The following is a 20,188-nucleotide window of genomic DNA, read 5'->3' on the forward strand; positions in this document are numbered from 1 at the left end:
GCAGGGTTTACGGTCTCCAATTTGCTTTTCTAGTTCGTACCTCACCTAGAGCAATCGGGGACTCAGAGCAGCTGGAGAACAGAGATACTGTCAGAAATATTACAGGGGGGTTCCCCTTTGCTACAAGTTTGAGACTAGCAGGAAAGGTACGTCTGCCCGGAGCCAGCTCGGCTCGCTGCCCTGGGAGGAAGTTGTTTCAAGGGCACAGGTAAGAAATTTCCACGTTTAAAAAAAGCGCTCTTACACATGATCCCGGGCAGGACAATACTATCGGACTTTCCAGGAGCTGTTACCACAGAGAAGTGGTTCGGATCCGGTTTGGGAGGATTTCTCCCCACATAAACCATATTTCATACCCTGTTCAGTACCCAAAGCTACCTTATCCTGCCTGGAGGCTGTCTCCCATCAACAAGGCTGCTCACTTTGTGCCAAGTTATTTTCCTAACTTGTTTCTAGCAGGATTTCCATTCTCTTGTCTCTGGAGACTTCTGCTGCTTTCCTAAAAGCATTTTCTATTTGCATTTGTCACAGGCCACAGAAGTGGTTCTCGGCCATTATCAATTAATGCATTTTCCCCCCCGTCAGCTTAAGGCGTTTAAGCCGACGTCTGTAACTCATTCGGACCCGGAGGGGATGGTTAAGCTGGCTCGGGGACAGCCGCTGCCCGCAGCCTGGGCTCTCAGCGCTCCGGAGCAAAGGAGAGCACAGGAACAAATCCCTTCCCAGGCCGTGCGGCACACGGGCAAGTGGAGGCTGGAAATGTTTCCGTAAGAGCCGGAGCAGGGCTGGATTTCAAGCCCCCGATGCGCCAGGCACGCTGGGAACGCACACACGGGGTGAGCTCACATTGACTCAGAAGTCATGGGAAGGGCCAGGCACCTACATTTTTCTTTTTTTTTTTCCAAAACTGCGAGAATTCCAAGATTTCATTCCTTTCTGCAGGGAGGATGCTAAGATGACAGGGAGTTTCTTTACTGGTGCCCCACGGCTGTACCAAACCGGTGGCACACAAGGGACCTGAATCGAATCAGCCCAAGCCGACACCGCGCTGGGTCCGTGCCCGTGCGCTCCTCTCTCGCTCCCAAGCTAAAGTGCAAAGCGGTAAATCCCACCACGTTTCAAATGAGGGGGGGAGGAAGGGGTAGAGTAACATTTAAAATGAAAACCACAGCGTTTAGTCGGGCCAGATTAAGAAATAACCCTGGGGTGAAACACGGATCCAATGTCGCTGGTCAGTCTGCGGGAGTTAGGGGTTAGTTCTGGTCTCGGTTATCATGCAGAGGCCCCGGCCGGGTGAGTCCTGGTTTAGTGCCGGCTGTCACACCTCACAGGCAGAGGGTACCTGGGCTGGTTTAGTTATCAGGCTGGATGTAGATCTGGCGCTGGGTCAACACTTGAGAAAGCTCCCTCTGCAACTGCTTATACTTTTGGTTGTCGGGGATAGCATCGATAGATCTACAGAGAGCAGTTTAGAAACGAGGGAATCAACAGGGAAAAGAACAGTCAGAAGAACTCGAGAACACAGAGCCGGGATTCCGGAAACCACCAGGAGAGAACAAGTGTCGCTTCCCAGGTTAGAAGGAACAGGAGGAGCCTAGAGGAAAAGCCGAAGCCGCACGCTTGGTGTGTTACCGGTGCTGAGCAGCTCATCTCACCAAGGCACAAAATTCCACGACTCAAACTGAGCAACGGGGACACACGGGAAACAGATTCAAATACAAAAGCTAAAGGCAAAGCTCAAAAGGAGAAAGACCGCACCACGTACTTCCTTCTCGTGGGAATAAACGCTTCCTGGCTAAAGCCCTGCACACCACAAACGAACACAGAGGCCTCGTAGGAAAGCTGGGGGTTGGAAAAAAGAAAAAACAAACCAACAGCTGCGTTCTCAGATCCTCTCAACTCCCTCTGCCCGTGCTGTTAAGGCAGCAGCACAAATATTTAATTAGCACCATTATTCCATCTTCTTTCACAACGCAGCGTGTGCGAGCACAGCACCGGCCTTATTTGCACCATTTGTTTCATGCTACGTTATCACGGTGTGCTCGGACGTCCATCCATGGTTTAAAATGAAATTATTTTACATCACAGCTCTCTACTTTCTTCTGCAATCACGAGAACTACCAGCTGGGAGTTTCTATGAGAAATTCCTCACCAGAAAGGAGCAGGGCTTGAAGGGGACAGTACAGTCGCCCCCCAGCAGGGTGCAGGGGGTTTATTCACTTCCTCTGCTCCAGCACGCTGCACTCTGACCAGCGGTGCCGAACGACAGAAGTTAAAGCAAAGTCTAAATACCGCAAGACATTCATGCCACGACTTAATGCTGGGATCAACTGACTGTTTTTAAGAACAGCAGAAAGAGAAGTCAGAATTTAAGTACACCTGTCAGGACTCGGAAGAATAAAACTCCTAATTAAAAATAACCCTGAAATACAAGTGTTGCTAATTGGGCTGTTTTCTTCCTGGTGAGGGATTAAAACGTCGCTTCCAATTTCTACCGTTACAAGGTAGAAGCGTTCCCTAAACTCCGCACGACAAAACGTTTCCAAAGCACAGCGAGGGGTTGGAAAAACCTTTGTGTGCGGAAGGGCAGCTCCAGCAAAGCGCAGCAGGTCGGGGCTGGGGCAGCCCCACGGGTGCCGCGGGGGAACGCGGGGAGGGTCCAACGGTCGCCCGGAGAGCCCCTTACCTCAGCCCATTAACGATGTCCTTCGTTTTCCCAAAATAAATCTCGTTCAGCGTACTTCGGATTTTGTTTTCCATGTCCTAGGGAGAAAAACAAAAGCAAGGAATCAGATCTTTAGCCGTGTCAGCCGCGTGCAGACGGGCATCGCGCGTGTGCTCCCCTCGGCGCTCGGCACCGCCGCACGACTCGACTCGCGCGTTCTCGCTGTTTCAGTTCTCACGGGAGGCAGAGGGATCCGATCCCATCCCTCTGCTCTCATCAGAGAAACGAAGGCTCAAGCTCCATCGCCATCCTCTCCCACTTCATCACGGCTGAGATGTGTGTCTGCGCCACGAGAGGGCAGGTTCTGCCCAGTTATCGCTCCTGCCTTCAGCCGCAGAGAGAGAAAAACCATCTGAGCCCAGGCTCACCCTGCTCTGCCGCTTGCCGGCCCTGGGCAGCCCGGGAGCCGGCAGCCAGTCCTTCGGCACAGCCCACAGGTCACTAGTTTTGAGCTTATGGGTTACTTGGAATTTTTGAGCTGCTGTCTCCCCATCAAAACTACGCAGCAAAGAGTTTTGTGAGAAGAGCTTGTAAACGAGCATTTTTTCATTAGGATGCCCAAGTCAGAAACTTAAAAAAACGGGTCCAGAAAGAAGTACCCGCCTGCCTTGCACTTCCCAGTTCCTTTGAAAAAAAAAAACAAACCAAAAAAAGCAGCATTATAGTCTATTTTAGTTGCGAATCAATTCCTCTCTTGCAGAAATCAAGAACACCTTGGCACAGGACAGCGAACCAACGCAGTCGCACCCTGCGCTCGCTGAGCTGAGCAGGCCCGACTGAGCTGCCGCCCAATCTCACACTAAAAACCATCCCAGTGGCTTTAACAGGGCACTTAAACACACTGAACATCAGTTCAAGGGACAGTTCTGTGTAACACAACCTGGCTTTAAGCAATCCTGCCCCAAACTGCCCGGCGAAGCACCGTGGGTAGGAAACGACAAACCAGTTGTCAGGACAGGAGCGCTCGTCTCCAGGACGGTTCTTGCTGTAACGAGCAGGAGACAAAGCGCTTGGTGGCACTTTTGTTTCTACAAAGTCATGTGAAGAGCAGCACTGAGCCATCGAACCCCGAGCAACATCAGCACGATTAAGCTTTATCCGATAGGACTTGTTTGTGAAGACAAAAGCAAGCGCACGACAAAATTCTTAAGATAAGGAACCAAACGCAGGGAAGGGAACCTGCAGCAGGCTCCGGCCGACGCAGCACTTACCTCTACCAAGCGTCCGATGTTGGCTATGTGGGGAGAGGAGTCGCTCACAGTCTCGTCTTTCTCCATCTGGAAAGGAAAGACACAAGGTGGGTGGGTAACGCGGGATCTGACGCTGGATGCGGGACAGCTCTCCTCACCAAGAGGGGATGGGAGAAGCGGGTCTCCCAGCCCTGCACTAACTCTTCTTTCAACGTGCAAATGGGGCAGTAACGTACCGAGAAACCCCCAGAACCTGACAAAGGCTCACGTGGTGAGAACAGAATTGCAGCATAAAAGCCCGAATGAGAATAACTCCCTGCCGTAGATCCCTGGCGCAGACGGGTGTGATGGAGCCACCGCTCCTTGCCCGCGGCACGGCTGCGGGAGATTTGCGGCGGCAAACACGTAACACGACGAGGAGCGCAGTGACGTGGACGTGAAAACAAGGCTGTCGACGAGACACACGCCAGGACGGTGCTGGCAGTTCAACAGCTGCGAACCCCCCCTGCAAACCCGGCCGTTTCTTTTAACCTTCTTCTCAAACGCTGCTTCCCACCAGGCGTCGGGCACGGTCTCCGTTCTCAAGATCTTCCGGGAAAAGCCACCTCGGGCATTACCTGCCTGCCAGCAGAGAGGGAAGGTGCAGGGAATACAAAACCCACAGCTACCCGCGGGACTGGCGATGATTTCAGCTACTGCACTCATGTGGAAGGACAAACGGGAGAGTTTGTAGTTCTCTGTTCTCTTTTCTGAACAAAAAGCGGAACCACCATTTACCAAACTCTTCGGGAGGAGCTGGTATGAAGCAGTAAGCGCGGGCAGAAAGGAGCCAACCACCTTTTGTGGTAGAAAGTCAGATCAGTTTATACAAATACCAAACTTCTAGTGTAGTGGCTGAACAGGAGACAGAAACCTGAGCTGGGTGAGGTTTTTCATCACTGAGATCAAATACTGGGAGCCGGCACTGCAGAACTTGCTTTATGTTGTCTGACTTCACCCCGCGTGGCATCCACGCAGGGGGTCCAACGGCCCGATGCCTGATCCGCACCCAGGAAAAGCCCGTCAGCCCCGGCTGCCGGCGTGGAAATTGTGGCTGGACACGGCCAAACCGCCCAACACGGGACATCAGTCCCAGGGACCTTGGCTGATACAAGATGTGCTGAGACGGCATGAAAACAAAACGGGGAGAAAAAAACCGTAGTGGGAAGAACAGTCTTCAAAGGGTTTGACTAATCCCCCTGAATTCTCTCATCCATCTGTTCATATCCCTCCCTCAGGGTAGAGTTTAAAAATCTGGGCTGGCTACAGGTTCCTTCTAATAAGCTAAGCCTCTGACAGGCTTGGGGAAGCACGTAATTTAGTCGGAACCCCGAAGGCAAAAGATAACCTCGAAAAGGGGGGAGGAAGAGAACAAGGACGTTGAATTTTTCCTTCAGGCCGCACTCCGATTGTTTACACGGGAGGGAGACGCGCTGCCTGGAGAGCGGATCCAGTTGTGTGGAGGGAGAATATAAATCACCATCCGGCGAGTTCGGGAACTATGGGCAAATCGCCCGACTCCGGGGCAGCCGGGGCGCTGGCAACGCGTCCGTTCCTTCCACCGGCTCCCCGCTGCGGTGCCGCCACACTGGGACCGGCTGAGCTCATTGCTAAGGAGCAGGGTCTGAAAACAGCATTTTTTATATTTTTTTTCTTTCTTGCAAAATGTCTATGGTTACATCTCCATAAAATCCACTGCCAGAAGGAAAACATTTTTATACGGTTTAGAAGGCCAGATGTTACGAGAGGCTGCTTTAATGGAGTTTGGAGCCAGTCAGCAGCCGTGTCACACCCCCGGCAGAGCCGGTGGGGTTTTTAAAGGTTCCTTCCGGTGGCCGTAACCGCTCGGACTCCCACACAAAGCCTCGAGCTGCTTAAATAGAGGGGTTCATGTGCTCGGAGGGGGAAATTCCCTTCTGGAAGTTGATGTTAACAAGCAGCTCATCTTCCCACCGTCGCTCCCCATCTGCTGCTGAGCTCAGCCAAAAACCCAACGCTCCCCGTGAGCCAAGGCCGACCCGCTCGGCTCGGCCCCCCCTCTCCCCCCGCTCGGCCGCTCCTCTCCCGCTGGCGATTCCCGCTGCTCCGCGCCCTCAACTCATCAGCCCGGCCGTCTGCCGCCAGCCTGACCCACAGGGAAACTCACTCTGCTGGGGCTAACTCGGCTCTCGCTGGCTGCCTGCTCAGCTCGGGGCAGCAGGTTGGGCTTTCTGTAAACGTTACTTGGAGAAAGAGGTCAGAGGAAGAGAGAAATTTCAGTTGGAGAAACGCTTTGTTTCACCACAAGGCGTCTGAACAGACCAGAGAGATAAGAAGGAAGCTCAGCCACCATTTTGCTCGGAAGACAACGCAGCTGCTTTGGCCACGGAGAGACGTGAAAATCTCTTTAATGAAACGCAAACAGCCCGAGGCGAGCCAGAGGCTCCCAAGCCACAGGCAGTGGGCAGGCTCAAGCCTCCAGGTGGAAAATATGTGGAATTATTTGGATATCAGCGAGGCAGAAGTTGGCCCCTCTCTCTCTCCCCAACGCTTATTTCAAACTGTAACTGGATAAACGAAGGCTGTGAGCTCCACAGCTTGGCAAAAATCGGCTGAGAACTTACCTCATCCCTCCCATGTCCATTTACTCTAAATGCCATAACCAGCGATATCGCGTGTCCTTTACCAAACTGCACGTCCAAACCCAAGAGCAAACCTCGTGTCAGCTCTTTACTAGTCCGTAACTGCTCGACTGTTCTTTTCCTCAACCAGCGATTATTTAACCGAACCACCATAAAATCTGTGCGTTCATGCGAAGCAGAAATAATCTCCCAGACAACGACTGCTCGGTACATCTCCACTATCCCCTGCACCCCAAAATTCTGCTCTGGTGCCTCCAGGGGACTGGACAACTGCAGAAGGGGGAGCGTAAGGATCGTGACAGCTACGACGTGAAGATCCTTTTGGTGGAAAACCTCTCCCTGCCGCCCCACTTCCCGCTCCGACAGCCAGGAGCTGGCGGGACAGGCCTTTACATGAAAGCTCCACTTGACAAAAACACGCCCCCGTGCTGATCCCGGAGCTCGAGCCTCCGAGGGTTTCCCTCTTAGCAAAGTGGCATTTTGCGGGACCAGCCACAGATCCTGCGGCACATCTTTCCAAACGCCGGGAGAGCTGTTTGCAGCAGAGCAGCTGCTCTGCAAACCCTCCCTCCTTCACCAGAGTGTGAAAACACCAGAGTGTGAAAACACCAGAGTGTGAAAACACCAGAGTGTGTTTCCAAGCAAGAAAATCGACGCACACCTGCGCTGCTTTCATCTGAAATCCCAGCCTTCGCTTCCCCCACAGCTTCATAACCCGCCCTTGCCGCAGCTCCGTGCAGAAATAAACTACGGGGCTGGCACCAACTCTGGTCTCAGCACGCTTCCACTTCCTCGCAACGGCCGTCTCGGCTCAGGGAACACACCCACGCGGGTTCCTTGTGCGCAGCGAGGCTTTGGGCTCAGGAAGGCACCTGTTCCGTCTCGCTTCTAAGGAGGGGACTCCAGAAATGTCGGACAAAGCGCACGTTTGACGATTCGCCAGAAAACAGGGAGGCTGCGTCTCCTTTGCATAAAACGAAACGGGACCCTACAGCTGCTCGCCCCTTAAATAAAAGCGCAGCCTCAGGAAACCTCAAAATGCAGCCAGAGCAGCGCAGCGCCGTGGCCAACGACGCGAGCGATTCCAGCGTACACAAAGGGGACGGGACCCCGACATCTGTCAGAAAAGCGTCTGCCAAGCATCTGGCTTCCATCGGGACAGGGGTGGGAGTTACCTGCAGGCACTGCAGAACGTGCCAAGTAACCCAAGAGCTGCCACACTTTGTGTTTCTCTCGCTCACCCTGTTGAAAACTGAAGGTAGCACGACCCCTCCTCAACTCTCAGCGCTTCAACCCACATCCCCCTCGTCCAGGCAGACGGCCGTCATGTGCCGATCGCTCCCTCCTGCCCCAGATTCCAGCCTCGGTCCCCACACAGACCGAATCCTGCCCGTGTGGGACGGGAGCTGGGAGCAACTTCCCCGTCCCAGCCTGAGGGGCTTCAGCTCCGAGCTCGCCCGCACCACGGCCGGGCTCGGCTCCAGAACAGATTGTCTGGGACAGCACCTTGGTCCAGGCAACTGTAAAAAATGTTCTCTGACGCCTCTTAAGGAACAAAAAAAAAATAGAAAAATCAACCTTCTCCTTCCAGTTCCACCAGCAGGTTCTTCTATAACGTCCTTTGGAGTCCAAAATGAGATGGCTCCATCAGCCGCGTTGGTATTTATGTCCAACAGCTCGTAGTGCTCAAGATCAGAGCAAAACCTTCACCAGGCAAAGAGAGAATGTTCTCCCGTACAAAAGGAGCGCTTCAGCAACGGTCTAACGAGGTGTCCAGTGTGAAGATGTCACCCGAGCTTTAATTCTCCCTCAGTTTGCAGAGCACAATCACGAGCTGTGGATCCTACGCACGTGGAGCCAGCGAAGAATCTCTCTCATCCTCTCAAGAAAAAAATCTATTCACGCGCACATAAGACTCATTTATGCACATCCATAAATTATGTCAAGAATTGTTTATCTCAAGAGCTACGTTTCTGTGCCCTCTGCTTGGGGGTACAGACACGCATTTCCCTATGGATCAGGACAGAATCTGAAATCCTACATTTTGAACAAAGCCCAAACGCAGAACTCTGTCCAGAACACACCCCGTGACATTTGACGTCAATTAGTCTGGAGCTCCAGCTCTTCAGAAGAAACTTCCACACCTCACCAAAAGCCTGAAGCTCTCCAGTTGAAGACCACCAGGTAAAGGAACCGAAAGCTGCGCAAAGGAGGTTTCCAACTTCCCAGAAGAGGCTGAGTCCTCTGTCTGCCACATCGCTGTCCGCTTGCAAACATAAAACGCTTCTGCAGCTACTTCTGCCTTACAAACACAGACAGCTCCTACAGCAGCACATGCGAAAAGGCTCCAGGAAAAGCACGGAGCAGCCGTAGTTCAATGAATTGGAAAAGACGCGTCTGTTCTCAGAGTAATTTCACTCGTTCACGTAGACACGAGCCAGGGACGCGACCTCCACGTAACAGCTACTCAGAACAGCACAACACGTGCTCCAAGAATACTCAAATACGCTGTGTCTTGGAGGGGGAAAAAAAAAACACAACTAAAGGATAAATAATTTAATAAATCATCCTTAGAAATTCAGTGTGACGTTTAGGAATAGCCTAAGTGGGAGCCTTGCAGTGACAGGGGACAGGTCATGGCCAGATAGTCCAGACCAAGGCAACAAAAACCTCACGTTTGTGCCTGATGTAGGGCAACAGCACCTCCCCAGGACGAGGGGACAGCCGGGGACAGCAACTCCTACACTCTCACTTCTGCATCCAAGCCCAGCTCTACCGTGCCACCACGCTGTCTGTTGAGAACATAAAAAAACCAGCCCCGAGTGTCACCGCACGCGCTAGGGAGGGGAATCACCGAGCGAGCGTTTCCATCCCTCCCAAGCTGCAAACACTCCCCGCAGCATTTCACTGCGAGCCGTGCCCAGCTCTCGGTTGCTGCCAGAGGTGGTGAATCAGGAGCCCGACACGAGCCGTTCCTTTGCACCTGCTCCCGGCCACCAAGGCCGTCCTGCCAGTCACCACCTGATGGGCAGCGAGGAGGCGAAATGGGTTTTAAAGTGACGGCTCTTGGAGCCTTCCCTGTCAAAGCAGTGAACGGTTCTCTGTGTCCGTTTGTAAGCCAGGATGACACAAAGCTCACAAACACTTCAAAAGCTTCCTCTGAAACACAGGGGCGGCTGCTATTTGTGTTTTAGGATCAAGAGTGGTCAAGTAGCTCCAACACCGAGCTGACCGAAACCCGTATGATTTACCCTGGCCCAAGTTATTCCAAAACAACGGTCAGGACGTCAGATTACTGGTACCATCAAGGTAAAACCGTAACATTCCCTTGGAGAGAGAATAAAACCTACTTCCAGTGCCTAAGTTTGCTGCCGACTGTATAAAAAGCCCACCAAAAAGCAAAAATTAAACCAGCTGTCCTTAAGCCATGCGGCAAACAGGATTTACTGCAAAGGAAAAGCTTTGCAACTCGGGAGTTTAGCCCAGCCAGCGCGAAGTAAACGGCTCAGGACAACTCTTCCTCCTCCCGCAGCTCACAGACCTCCAGGCAGCGTGAAGATTCGTGTTTTCTGCCCCGGATTCTGATGAAGCCCATCCCGTTAAGCCTCCTCTGGCATCCACCAACAGAAAATGCCCAGCCCAAAGCGAAATTCCGAAAGCCGCGCTCGCATTGTTTGTGCCGAGGCAGCGCGTCGTTACGCCGGTGGCTTTTTTACGGTTGCTTCCCCTGGAAGCGGGGCCCCGCTTTAATGCACCGCACACAAATTAAACGATCTGCCGTGAAAATGATGACAGAAGCACGAATCTCCCCACCAGAGCTTCGAAAGTCAAACGAAACGAGGCCAAGGTGTGCTGAGGACACCCGTTCTCAACAGACTCTTGTTTTCCTTGGCGCGGCTCTCGGCTACGGCCACAGTCAAGCCCTTGGCCTCCGCTTCCCGGCTGTGAGTTAAAGTCTTAGGAAGGTCTGTGATTAAACATTTGTCCGGGTCACCATAACTCGGGGGTAATTACCGTGAGCGCTCTTTAAAAGAGCGCGCAATGCGCAAAACTGTCTGCAGACGCCTCTCCCCTGCCCCGCCTCTGCTTTTCCATCAGCTTCTTCTGTAAATCAACAACATGGAAAGAAAAATCACTGAGGTCTAGGGCAAGCTCCTGCGACTGCAACACCGACACCATTTCGGTTCCTCCCTGCAGTCACAGACCCTTTTTCCTTCGCCTGGCTCAAACCTGTACAAAAACACGAACTATTTTAACAGAGTCTGCATTGTCCTTTGTATCAAAAGCGCCGGCTGGCCCTGGGAAGTCTCATAAAGGAGTTTCGGCGACTGCCAATCCCTCGGGTGGCTCGTGACCGTACAATGCGCCTCCTGTCCTCCGGAGCTTATTACTCCGCTCGAGTCACCGATTTGCAGCAGTCCAGGTGCTCAGCGACTGCGTCGCAGCAGCGGCACGGAGGAGGGAGACGGGAACCTCCGGCAGGTGGCTGGGGCAGGAGGTCCAGCCCGGTCCAGCAGATCTTGCCTGTCAGAGACTAAACGAGCCCGAGCAGGCAGCGGGCTGGTGCCTTCCCGGAGAAAAGCAGCTCTCAGGTGGAAGTCACAGTAATTAACACTGGCACAAAAACCCTCGATGTTTAGAAGAGACTGAGGGTTTTAAACTTCTTTTTTTTTAAAGTCAGCATCTTGGTACAGCAGAAGGAAAATATTGAAGGAGGATACGGAAAGACAACTGACGTCTTGCAGCCAACACAAAATCCAGGCTCGCTCAGGGCAGCCCTGGCTGCCTTTCGAAAGCCGCGCGTAACTAAAGAGATCCTCTCGCCATCCTACCGGAATCTTCCAGAAAGAAAGGGGACAAATCTTACAGATAAAACCCACCTGTCTGGGTAACAGGCTGTGACTTAAAAGCGAGCCTGAACTCCAGCTGAATGGTTTGTATTTTGAACTGAAAGCTCTGCTGCCGTCCAGCGAAGCTCAGGAGGGTTCCCGGTAATTACACACTTACGCAGTCGCTGTTTCACAGGGCGCAGCAGGAGAAGAGATGTTTACACAACACCTCACAAAATCAACTTTTTCGTGCCTGACTGGGACTACCGGGTCTCTAAAGGAGGCAGGACATGCAGCACGCGCTGACCCGCGGGCGTACCTGTCTGGTAAGGCTCCCTCCGAGGTTCATGGTACCAGAACCGGTTTTATTAGTCTGCAGCCACAGCATCACTGTGGAGGTCAGCTTGTAATGAGCGGTACGGCCACTGGATTTCTCCTAGAAGTGGGAGGAGAACAAAAACAGGGAGACAAAAGGTTAAAATCCCTCCAAAAACGAACCGGCGGCCAGCCTGGAAGCAGCCCCCAGCAGCAGGACAGACACGCGTAACTCCACTCGCACAGCACGGTCTGCAGCTTAAAAACAATTTGAGGTGTGCACACTCCCTTAATTTTCCCAAGCAAATCTAGTTAGGGCAATTTAACCTCTTATTACCTTGGGTTTATTACCTAATTAGCGATATTTATCTGTAGATCTTTATATAAAAAAATAATAATAAAATATAATAATCTCAGGATCACAAGCACAGAAAGTAACATACTTCCAATTCTTCTGGGATTCTTTTTGATTACAGCCCCGACTTATCTCTATCCAAATTGCTTCGGGGAATTTTCCAAAATTAACAGGGGAAAGAAGTTTACGGCCCCTAACACAATATTGCATTGTTCGGTGGAACACCTGTGCTCGTTAATTGTCTGGAATTAAGAGGGTTTTGCTTTCACTCGGGTCTATCAGCTGCCCCAGAGGCTGTACCTGAACCTCCACCACGTGGATGGAATCCCAGCATCCCTTAATCTTCTTTGATCCGTCTCCAGCTTTCTTAATGAGGATCACCCCGGCAAAACCATGATCCAGATCCCAGAGGTAGACAGAGGAGACTCCACCTTCAAAATACCTGCGGGACGCAATCCGACAGGCGCGTTAAAAGCCAGCGGGACCCACGCCGGGGTCAGAAGCAGCAACAATCTTCAATAAGCAGATCCTAGTCAAGACTCTTTTTTTTTAACCGGTTACCCACCTCCACGCACAGCAGGTTAAATCATTTTATAACACTGAGGCTTTCATTACAAAACCTGTGCATTTCTCTAAAGGAGAATAAAAGTTGAGGGAGAAACAGAGCTTGCTACAGATTTCTACAGCACTTGAGCAAACGACTCCTCTGATTCCAATTAATGTAACAGCTGGTAAAAGCACAAGCTGGGAAGGAGGCTGAGAGCGAGGCTTGATTTTACGGTTTGGGTTTTGGTGTTTCGGGTTTTTTTCTTTTTTTCTCGCTCTTGGGAAAGCCCGGAAGTTCTTTACAACAAAGTCCCCTAATTAAGGCAGAAAGGAGAGCAAATAAGCTTTATGCTGCTGTCCCCTAAGTTTGTGCCTTGATTTATGGCAAATAGAGTTGAACTGACACCAAGGGTCTGAGAAACGAAAGGATGCTGTCGAGGATTCCAGATCCTTCCAGCTCCAGATGAAACAGGCTACATCACCGACCTCTCGGGTTTCTGGCAGCAAAAGGCACAGTTAGAAAATCTACAAAGCAACGACATCTCCAGAACCCGAATCCTTTACACCACGAGCGCTCAGCTCCCACGTGATTTAACGCGACGGGAACCAAGGCGAGGCTGTGGGAAGAAAGATGCGCAAGAACCAACGTTGGCTTCTAGAGAACCGAACCCGTAACCTGCAGCATCCTGCCAACTGCTTCCAGCCTCCAAACAGCCACCAGGAGAAGGGGGCAAAAGGGAACAAACAGTATTCCGTGGCACACGACTCCAAGATCTCCCCGACGACACTGCGCGCGATCGCCACCTCCTGCAAAGAGCTACAGCAAGGAGGTGAGGTGGCTTCAGCTGAGCCAGACCGGTGACAGGACATTTCAGCAGTCCGATATCCCTACTCTCTCCTGAGCACCTCCTGCCGCTCTGCACAGACGGACCCAAAGCCGGCAGAACACCTGGGAATTCGCCGTCTGGAGAGCAACAGCTCCTCAGCCCAAGCCAGGAGGAAGCCGCTGGGATTGACAGTTCCCAGCAGCTAAACCGAGAGTCACGCAGATAAATTGTTCTGCGTCCCTGCCTCTCGCTGCCACGAGCGAGATGATCCCAAAGATCTGCAAGTGGCTGCACGTTTCTCCTCTTCTGCAAGAAGGGAAAGTATCACTCACCACCAACGTGAAAAACTCGTTGAACCCTCCTCTCTTGCGCACTCCCCTCCTTTCTAAACACGAGCCGGACAGTCGTTAATGGCATTTCAAATGTGATTTACCGCGCACCTCGGACTTCATGTATTAGCTACAAGAAGTGCAGATTCAGGAATACTGACCCACCTTCTCCAGGAGCAAAGACACTGGGAAGTTCGTGCAAACAACACGGGCGGCATTTTCTCTGCACTTAGAGCCCGGCCCAGTGTTGTTTCAGGGTGACAGGGTCACCAAAAGAGCCCCAACTCCGTTCAATCGCAGGCGCCCGAGTCTGTACCGAAGGCAAGTGCTGACCCCAGGAGGGGCAGCGGCTTCGTATCACTCACCACACGGTTTGATTTTTAACGGGTGACTCCTGCAAGCTGAGCCTGGGCAACCCACACCCGCGGCACTGCCCTGCGGCTCCTGTCAGGGCAGCGCTGGCTGGAAAAGGAAAGCCCTTTGCTCCCCAGGCTCCCAGCAGGCAGCTTCAACCCAGCAAACACCCTTCTTACATCCCCCAGGCAATTCACAAACGGATTTTGGTTAAAGCCATCAACAGGAGCTTCGGTCCTGCAGGGAACCTCAGTTCCTACCGAAGCGACCCTTCCTTTGACAAAACGGCGGCAGGAATCAAAGGCCAGAGAGCAGAGGCTGTGGTCCGTTTCCAGACTGAGTTTGATTAAAAAAATAAGGGAATTTACTCCAAATGAACCAGCAGCCGCTGAGAATATCACAGACAGTTTCCCTATTACCCACTTTAGGAGCTTGTTACGAGCATGAAACATTAATGAAGAGAGGGACCGAAACAAGGGGTTTGGAAATTTATTCTTACCTACTGGGACTTTGATCCTAAGGACATGAAACGGGAATAAAATAATTTTTATGTCGTTCACCTTTATGAGATTTTACATAAAGGCTTTTGTGGGTATTTTAAGAATGTGCTAAAATGTTGTCTGAAACCACATAAAACCATCTGAAGAACCTCCCGCCAGAACTAACAGCGCACACATGGAAACGCTTTAACGTGCCTTTGTGTATTTAATGAATCAAATGTAGTATTAATATTGTTTTAAATACCAACATGCTATTTCAATAAAGCTGCTCCACCATAGCCAGATCCAGTATCTGGAGACTCGAACACCACCGCCAGCGGCTGAACCGTTCCGAATCCAAAGCACGCCGGGCTAGACACAAGCCAAAGCCTCCCCTGCGCTTCAGTAATATATAATCCCAGTGAAAAATTCACTCCTCCTTCGCGGGGAGAAAATACAGACCCTTGATCACAACGTCAGACTTCACCTCTCCTCACGCAGCAACTGAAGTGGGATTTCTGGAGACCACCTAAACCCAGGGAAGTCGTCTTCGGTGAGAGGAACGTTCCCCCAAACGCCTTTTCTTCAAGAAAAACGAGGAAGTGCTACAGGTTAATTGGCTGCTACGCAAGAGAAAAGCAGCTGACAACAGAGAGATTGATAGGAATCAAAATCTACAGTCGGGAACTTGGATTTGCTGCAAGAAGGCTGGACCGCCTCCACGAAACCCTTCACCACACGTTGTTGAAATCCAAGCAGGAGAGGTAACCAGCTTGGAAAAGGCAGAAGCTCACATCTGCTCTGTCAAAGGGACGGACGGGCAAAGCAGTTACACCCAGGAGTTGTGGCAGAACACTTTTAAAGCTCCTGAACCAAATGTAATTTTCTTTCTGGGGAGGGACTTTTTCCAAGAGTCTCCAGCCATGGGACAAGGGGAAATGGATTTAAGTTAAAAGAGAATAAATTTAGATTGGATCTTAGGAAAAAATTCTTCAGTCCAAGGGTGGCAAGAGTGTGGAATAAATTGTCCAGGCAAGTTGTGGCTGCCCCCTCCCTGCAGGTGTTCAAGGCCAGGTCGGATGAGGCCTTGAGCAACCTGGGCTGGTTAAGGGCGTCCCAGCCCAGGGCAGGGGGTTGGATGAGATGATCTCTAAGGTCCCTTCCAACTTAGACCATTCTGTGATTCTTTAGCGCCCACCCCTGCTCGTTGTGCGGTGTCCTCCTGCACAACAGCGGCCGTAAAAGGCAACCTGTGTCCTTCAGAAGCTTGAGTCCCCTCCCGAAGCACCCAAAGCACCCAGGTGATGCTTCCGAGATGTCCAAGAGGCCTGAAGTAGGAGGAAAACTCCAGTTCAGAAATGTCCCCAAAGGACAAACCCTTCCCAAAGGGCAGCAATTTCAAAGCAAAGCAACCTCTCCTCTGCTGAAGGACGCAGATCTGTCCAGGACGTACTCTGGCTTTACCTGCAGACACAAGCTTGTCACAAAACAAGGAAAACCACAGTCTCGTGCTTGTCGTGTCTCTCCGTTAACAACCACAACCCCTCGAATGGTATCACAGAACGGTTTGGGTTGGAAGGGACATTCAAAGACCATCTAGTCCCCACGAGTTCCCTGCCTTCTCCGAGGACGGACGGTGTTCTGCCATCCCCAGTAAATTCACTTTCTCTGAAGCTGCCCAGGGAGGTGACCACAAGGCCCCAGACCCAAACGTAATCGTTCTTTCTCTTTACCAAATTCAGAGTAGCATTTCACTCAAAATCAATTCTAGTTTTAACGTCACGATCAAACGCTTGAGTTTTATACCCGTTACTCATCAACCACAGAACTCCTGGAAAAAAGCTGTTTTACACAAGAAATGTCACACTTAAGGCTGACCTACTTTACGGATGCAAGAATAAAAGAAAATATTTAAGCTAAGAGTGATCCAAAGCTTTATGAAGTGTTTGAAGTTTAAGCGGGTGGAGACACAGGATGGAAACTTGTTTAAAGAGCTCGAGCCGTATCCATGAAGCCGAGAGCCTGTGGCCAGAGCAAAGCTCTAACTTCAAGAGAGACGGGACAGGGGAGGAAATCCTCCAGCTTCCAGCAGAGACCTCAGGAAAGGAGGGCAGCGGAATCACTTTGCTCTGCCACTAAAGGATAGAGCAGGAAAGGCACCGCAACTCTCCCGAGAGCTTTTTTGCTTCTCGCAAGCCTCGCAAACAAACGCCGGACCTGAGTCTGAGCAAACGAGTTTCCACCACACGGCAATAAAAACAAGCTGGGACTTTCAACTCCAGCTCCGAACCAAATCACTCGTCCCTAAAGGCACTCGTGTCTGTTCCAGGAACCGAGAGCCAGAGACAGAAACCCAGCCCGTGGCTCTGGCTCCTGGCTCTCGCAACACGAAGCCTTGAAATCCTGATGCCAAAGAATCGATACCTGGAACCTCAGACCAGCCAAAAAGAGCCGTGAGCTGTTTCAAACTGGCTCGTTTCAAGCAGCAAAATATATTTTGTTTTCTTTTTTTCCCCTCCTAAAGGTTGTACAGTGATTTCTTCCAGCTACAGGAGTTCAGCATGGAAACGTCTCCGTCTATTTAGATCAACAGACTCCCAACAAAGCTGTCATTTCAAAATCCCACCCCAAAGGAAAACACTGAGCATTCAGCTCCGAAGGTTTTTACAAGAGTGACAATGAATAAAGTCAATCCGAGAAGCCAGTGTCCGACAGCAACCCAAAAGCGTTACCTAAAAGACCGGGTGAGGCCACAGACATTTCAACCACCCTTAAAACCCACCGATGGCAAGTGACTGGGTGCAATTCGCACTGAGTCCTTCCTCTGTGCCTGCACTCTGGCACTTCCAACCAGCCCAGAAATAGTGATGGAAACAGGAAGGAAGAGGCAAACCTCAGCGACCCACCCTCCAAACCCAAGTAAGTCTTATGAGGAATGGTTGAAGGAGCTGGGGCTGTTGAGTTTCAAGAAGAGGAGGCTCAGGGGAGACCTCATCACTCCCTGCAACTACTTGAAAGGACGTTGTGGAGAGGTTGGTGCTGGTCTCTTCTCACGGGTAATTCATGACAGAACAGGAGGGAATGGCTGCAAACTGCAACAGGGCAGGGTTAGACCCGACAGTAGGAGGAATTTTTTTCACGGAAAGAGCAGTCAGAGCTTGGCACAGGCTGCCCAGGGAGGTGGTTGCGTCCCCAACCCTGGAGGTGTTGAAAGGTCGTTGAGATGTGGGGTTGGGGGAGATGGTTTCAGGGTGAGCTTTGTAGAGCAGGGTTAGTGGCTGGACTTGATGATCCCAGGGGTCTGTTCCAACCTGAATGATTCTGTGATTCAATAAAAACATCGTGAAGGCACCCGTTCCGATCACCTGCAACCTCTCAGCTCAAGGGAGAGGAAGAAAAAAAAAAAAGTCTTGAGGACAACATCAAGAGATCAGGATTGTCACTAAATCACCTCGTTGCCCGTGTCCTCCATCCAGCTTTCTGGCGAGGCAGCTCCCGAGCCTGTTCGTTTTATTAAAACACCGGTTGGTATCAGGACCTAACCGGGATGTAACACCCCTCCCACAGCATGAGTAGGGTTGATCTACAGTTCTTCTCCCCGTCCTCCTTTGGCCCCAGGAGCACAACTCTGTGAACACTTTCAGAACGTTACCTGAATGCGTAAAATGAAGAAGGTAAAAATGTTTGTGTACGTATTTCACCAGGGTTTATGAACACAGCCCCAAGTACGCCCGTGGACTCTGCGCAGGTATTGAAAAAAAATTCCAGCGTACACAGGTGCAAAAATCCCTCGAGCAAACATACCAATCTCCTTAGGTATGTGCAACTCCAGTGCCAGTTGTACTTAAAAGCGCACATCTGGACCACGGTGGGATGACTCAAACTGCAAAGCAGAGTTGTGAAGTGCAAGAACTCTGCAAGGAAGGAAAAGAGTAACCAAATAATGGGATCCTGAAGGCTAAAAATCCCCCAGAACGTCCTGTTTTATGCACTCCAGTGCTTTTCACCGTTCCAAAAAAACCAATGCGATACTGCTCACATTTTCCTTACCATCCCATTGCTCTCGGCAGATGGAAACTAATGACCAAATCCCTTTTGAGAAGTCACCTGGAAACAGTTCCATCAGCCACCTAATAAGCAAGACAATGGGTCACTTTGTAACGCGGCCAAGCGCAGAACCGGCTCATTAACGACCAGGAAGCACCGACTGCCGACAAATCTCTCACCCGTACCCATCCCTTCGACCCGCGCGCTCCATCCACCGGCAGCCTGACACGTTTCAGACTCTGCCAGCTATAATTCAAATACGAGGAGGAGGGGAAAAGACAGCAGAAGTCTCCTGCGCCGTGTGTAAGTTTGCCATAGTCTCCGCAGCCCAGATTCCGTGTGACAGGCGTCTTTCTTCAGGCAGGAATTTATTGGATACGCTGCAAGGTGGCTGCGATTTGTTACATTGCTCGGTCTTCAATTTTCCGTCGTTAAAACATGGTACATTTGTGAAAGCGTGAGGCCAAGCTCTGTAAGCGCAAGCACAGCCATGTGTTGTTAGAGATAATCGGCTCAAAAAACTCCAGACCGTAAGAAACTGGCGGTTTACAAGTTAGTCTCACGCCATTTCTGAAAGCATGGAAGTAAAATTTAGTCTCACTCCATTTCTGAAAGCGTGTAAGTCATTTCTTACTAGGGATTTAAAGGCTTCAGAGCGCGGCGTTTGAAGATAGAGCTGCGTCACCAGCGCTGACCTCCTCATACAAGCTTTTTCTCTGCGGTGTTCGGATTTTATGTAATCACAGAGAACCGTGGGAACCCAAGGGAAAAATCTCGTCCTCCACTGAATAGCTCCGATTCGCAAGATAAGAACGCAGCCTCTGCAGAGCTGCTCCAAAATGAAGCATTCAAAGAAAAAAAAAAAGAAGTCAGATGAAAAGCAATTAATTTAGTTTTCACAGCATGCCAGCACGCTTCGTTTTTTCCTCTCTTCTTCTGAGCTTGCTCTAATCTGTGTAATACACATCAACAACTTCAATATCGATTCTGGTTTGAGTTTCGAGCTGCCCGCGGGCAAGTTAAGGAGGGGACCCCACCGCCGCTCTGTTTACTCTTACATCTGAACAATTTCCTTGGGAAGACATCGTGGCTGTAATTTTAAAAAGCGCACGGACATGAAAGCACAAGCGTCTTGCCAGTTTAGGTCTATCTTAGGAGGCTTCATCTTGGACTTATCAGTCTAACCCAGAGGCAAGAATCCCCCAGATGACACAACCCTGATGTCACACCCTATTGTGCAAAAGCCCAGCCAGCAGCGAGGTGGAAAGTCAGGTTTCCTTAGCGCTGGGATGCACAACAAACGCATCTGGATTCAATCTGCCGGGCCCTCGCTGCGAAAATCGCGGCGACTCCGCTGCCCGGGAGAAAGGGAGCACAAAGGGCCGGCAGCCCTTAATGAGGAACAGCGAGCTAACGGCTTACAAAGTCCCTTCAAAGCTTTCCACGGCTTTTGGGTTGAGGCGAAACGAGGTTTTACATCTCAACACGGGCAGAACGCTGACAGAAAGGGCTCGCGGCTGGCCCCCCGCTCC

At 51.2% G+C, this 20,188-nt stretch overlaps 1 protein-coding gene across 1 annotated transcript in view; it reads right to left on the reverse strand.

Annotated features, from left to right (window-relative positions):
- The window catches only part of CAPZB (capping protein (actin filament) muscle Z-line, beta), a gene marked incomplete at its 5' end in the record, with an annotated part of 43,482 nt that overhangs the window by 747 nt on the left and 22,547 nt on the right, over nt 1–20,188 (reverse strand). Inside the window, 5 exons of the mRNA XM_009871799.1 lie at nt 1,343–1,455; nt 2,687–2,763; nt 3,937–4,002; nt 11,724–11,840; nt 12,375–12,516. Coding sequence (XP_009870101.1) covers nt 1,353–1,455; nt 2,687–2,763; nt 3,937–4,002; nt 11,724–11,840; nt 12,375–12,516 — 505 coding nt within the window. The remainder of the gene's footprint in view (nt 1–1,342; nt 1,456–2,686; nt 2,764–3,936; nt 4,003–11,723; nt 11,841–12,374; nt 12,517–20,188) is intronic.

This window comes from Apaloderma vittatum, unplaced genomic scaffold (genome assembly GCF_000703405.1).
Source record: "Apaloderma vittatum isolate BGI_N311 unplaced genomic scaffold, ASM70340v1 scaffold18116, whole genome shotgun sequence".
NCBI lineage: Eukaryota > Metazoa > Chordata > Aves > Trogoniformes > Trogonidae > Apaloderma > Apaloderma vittatum.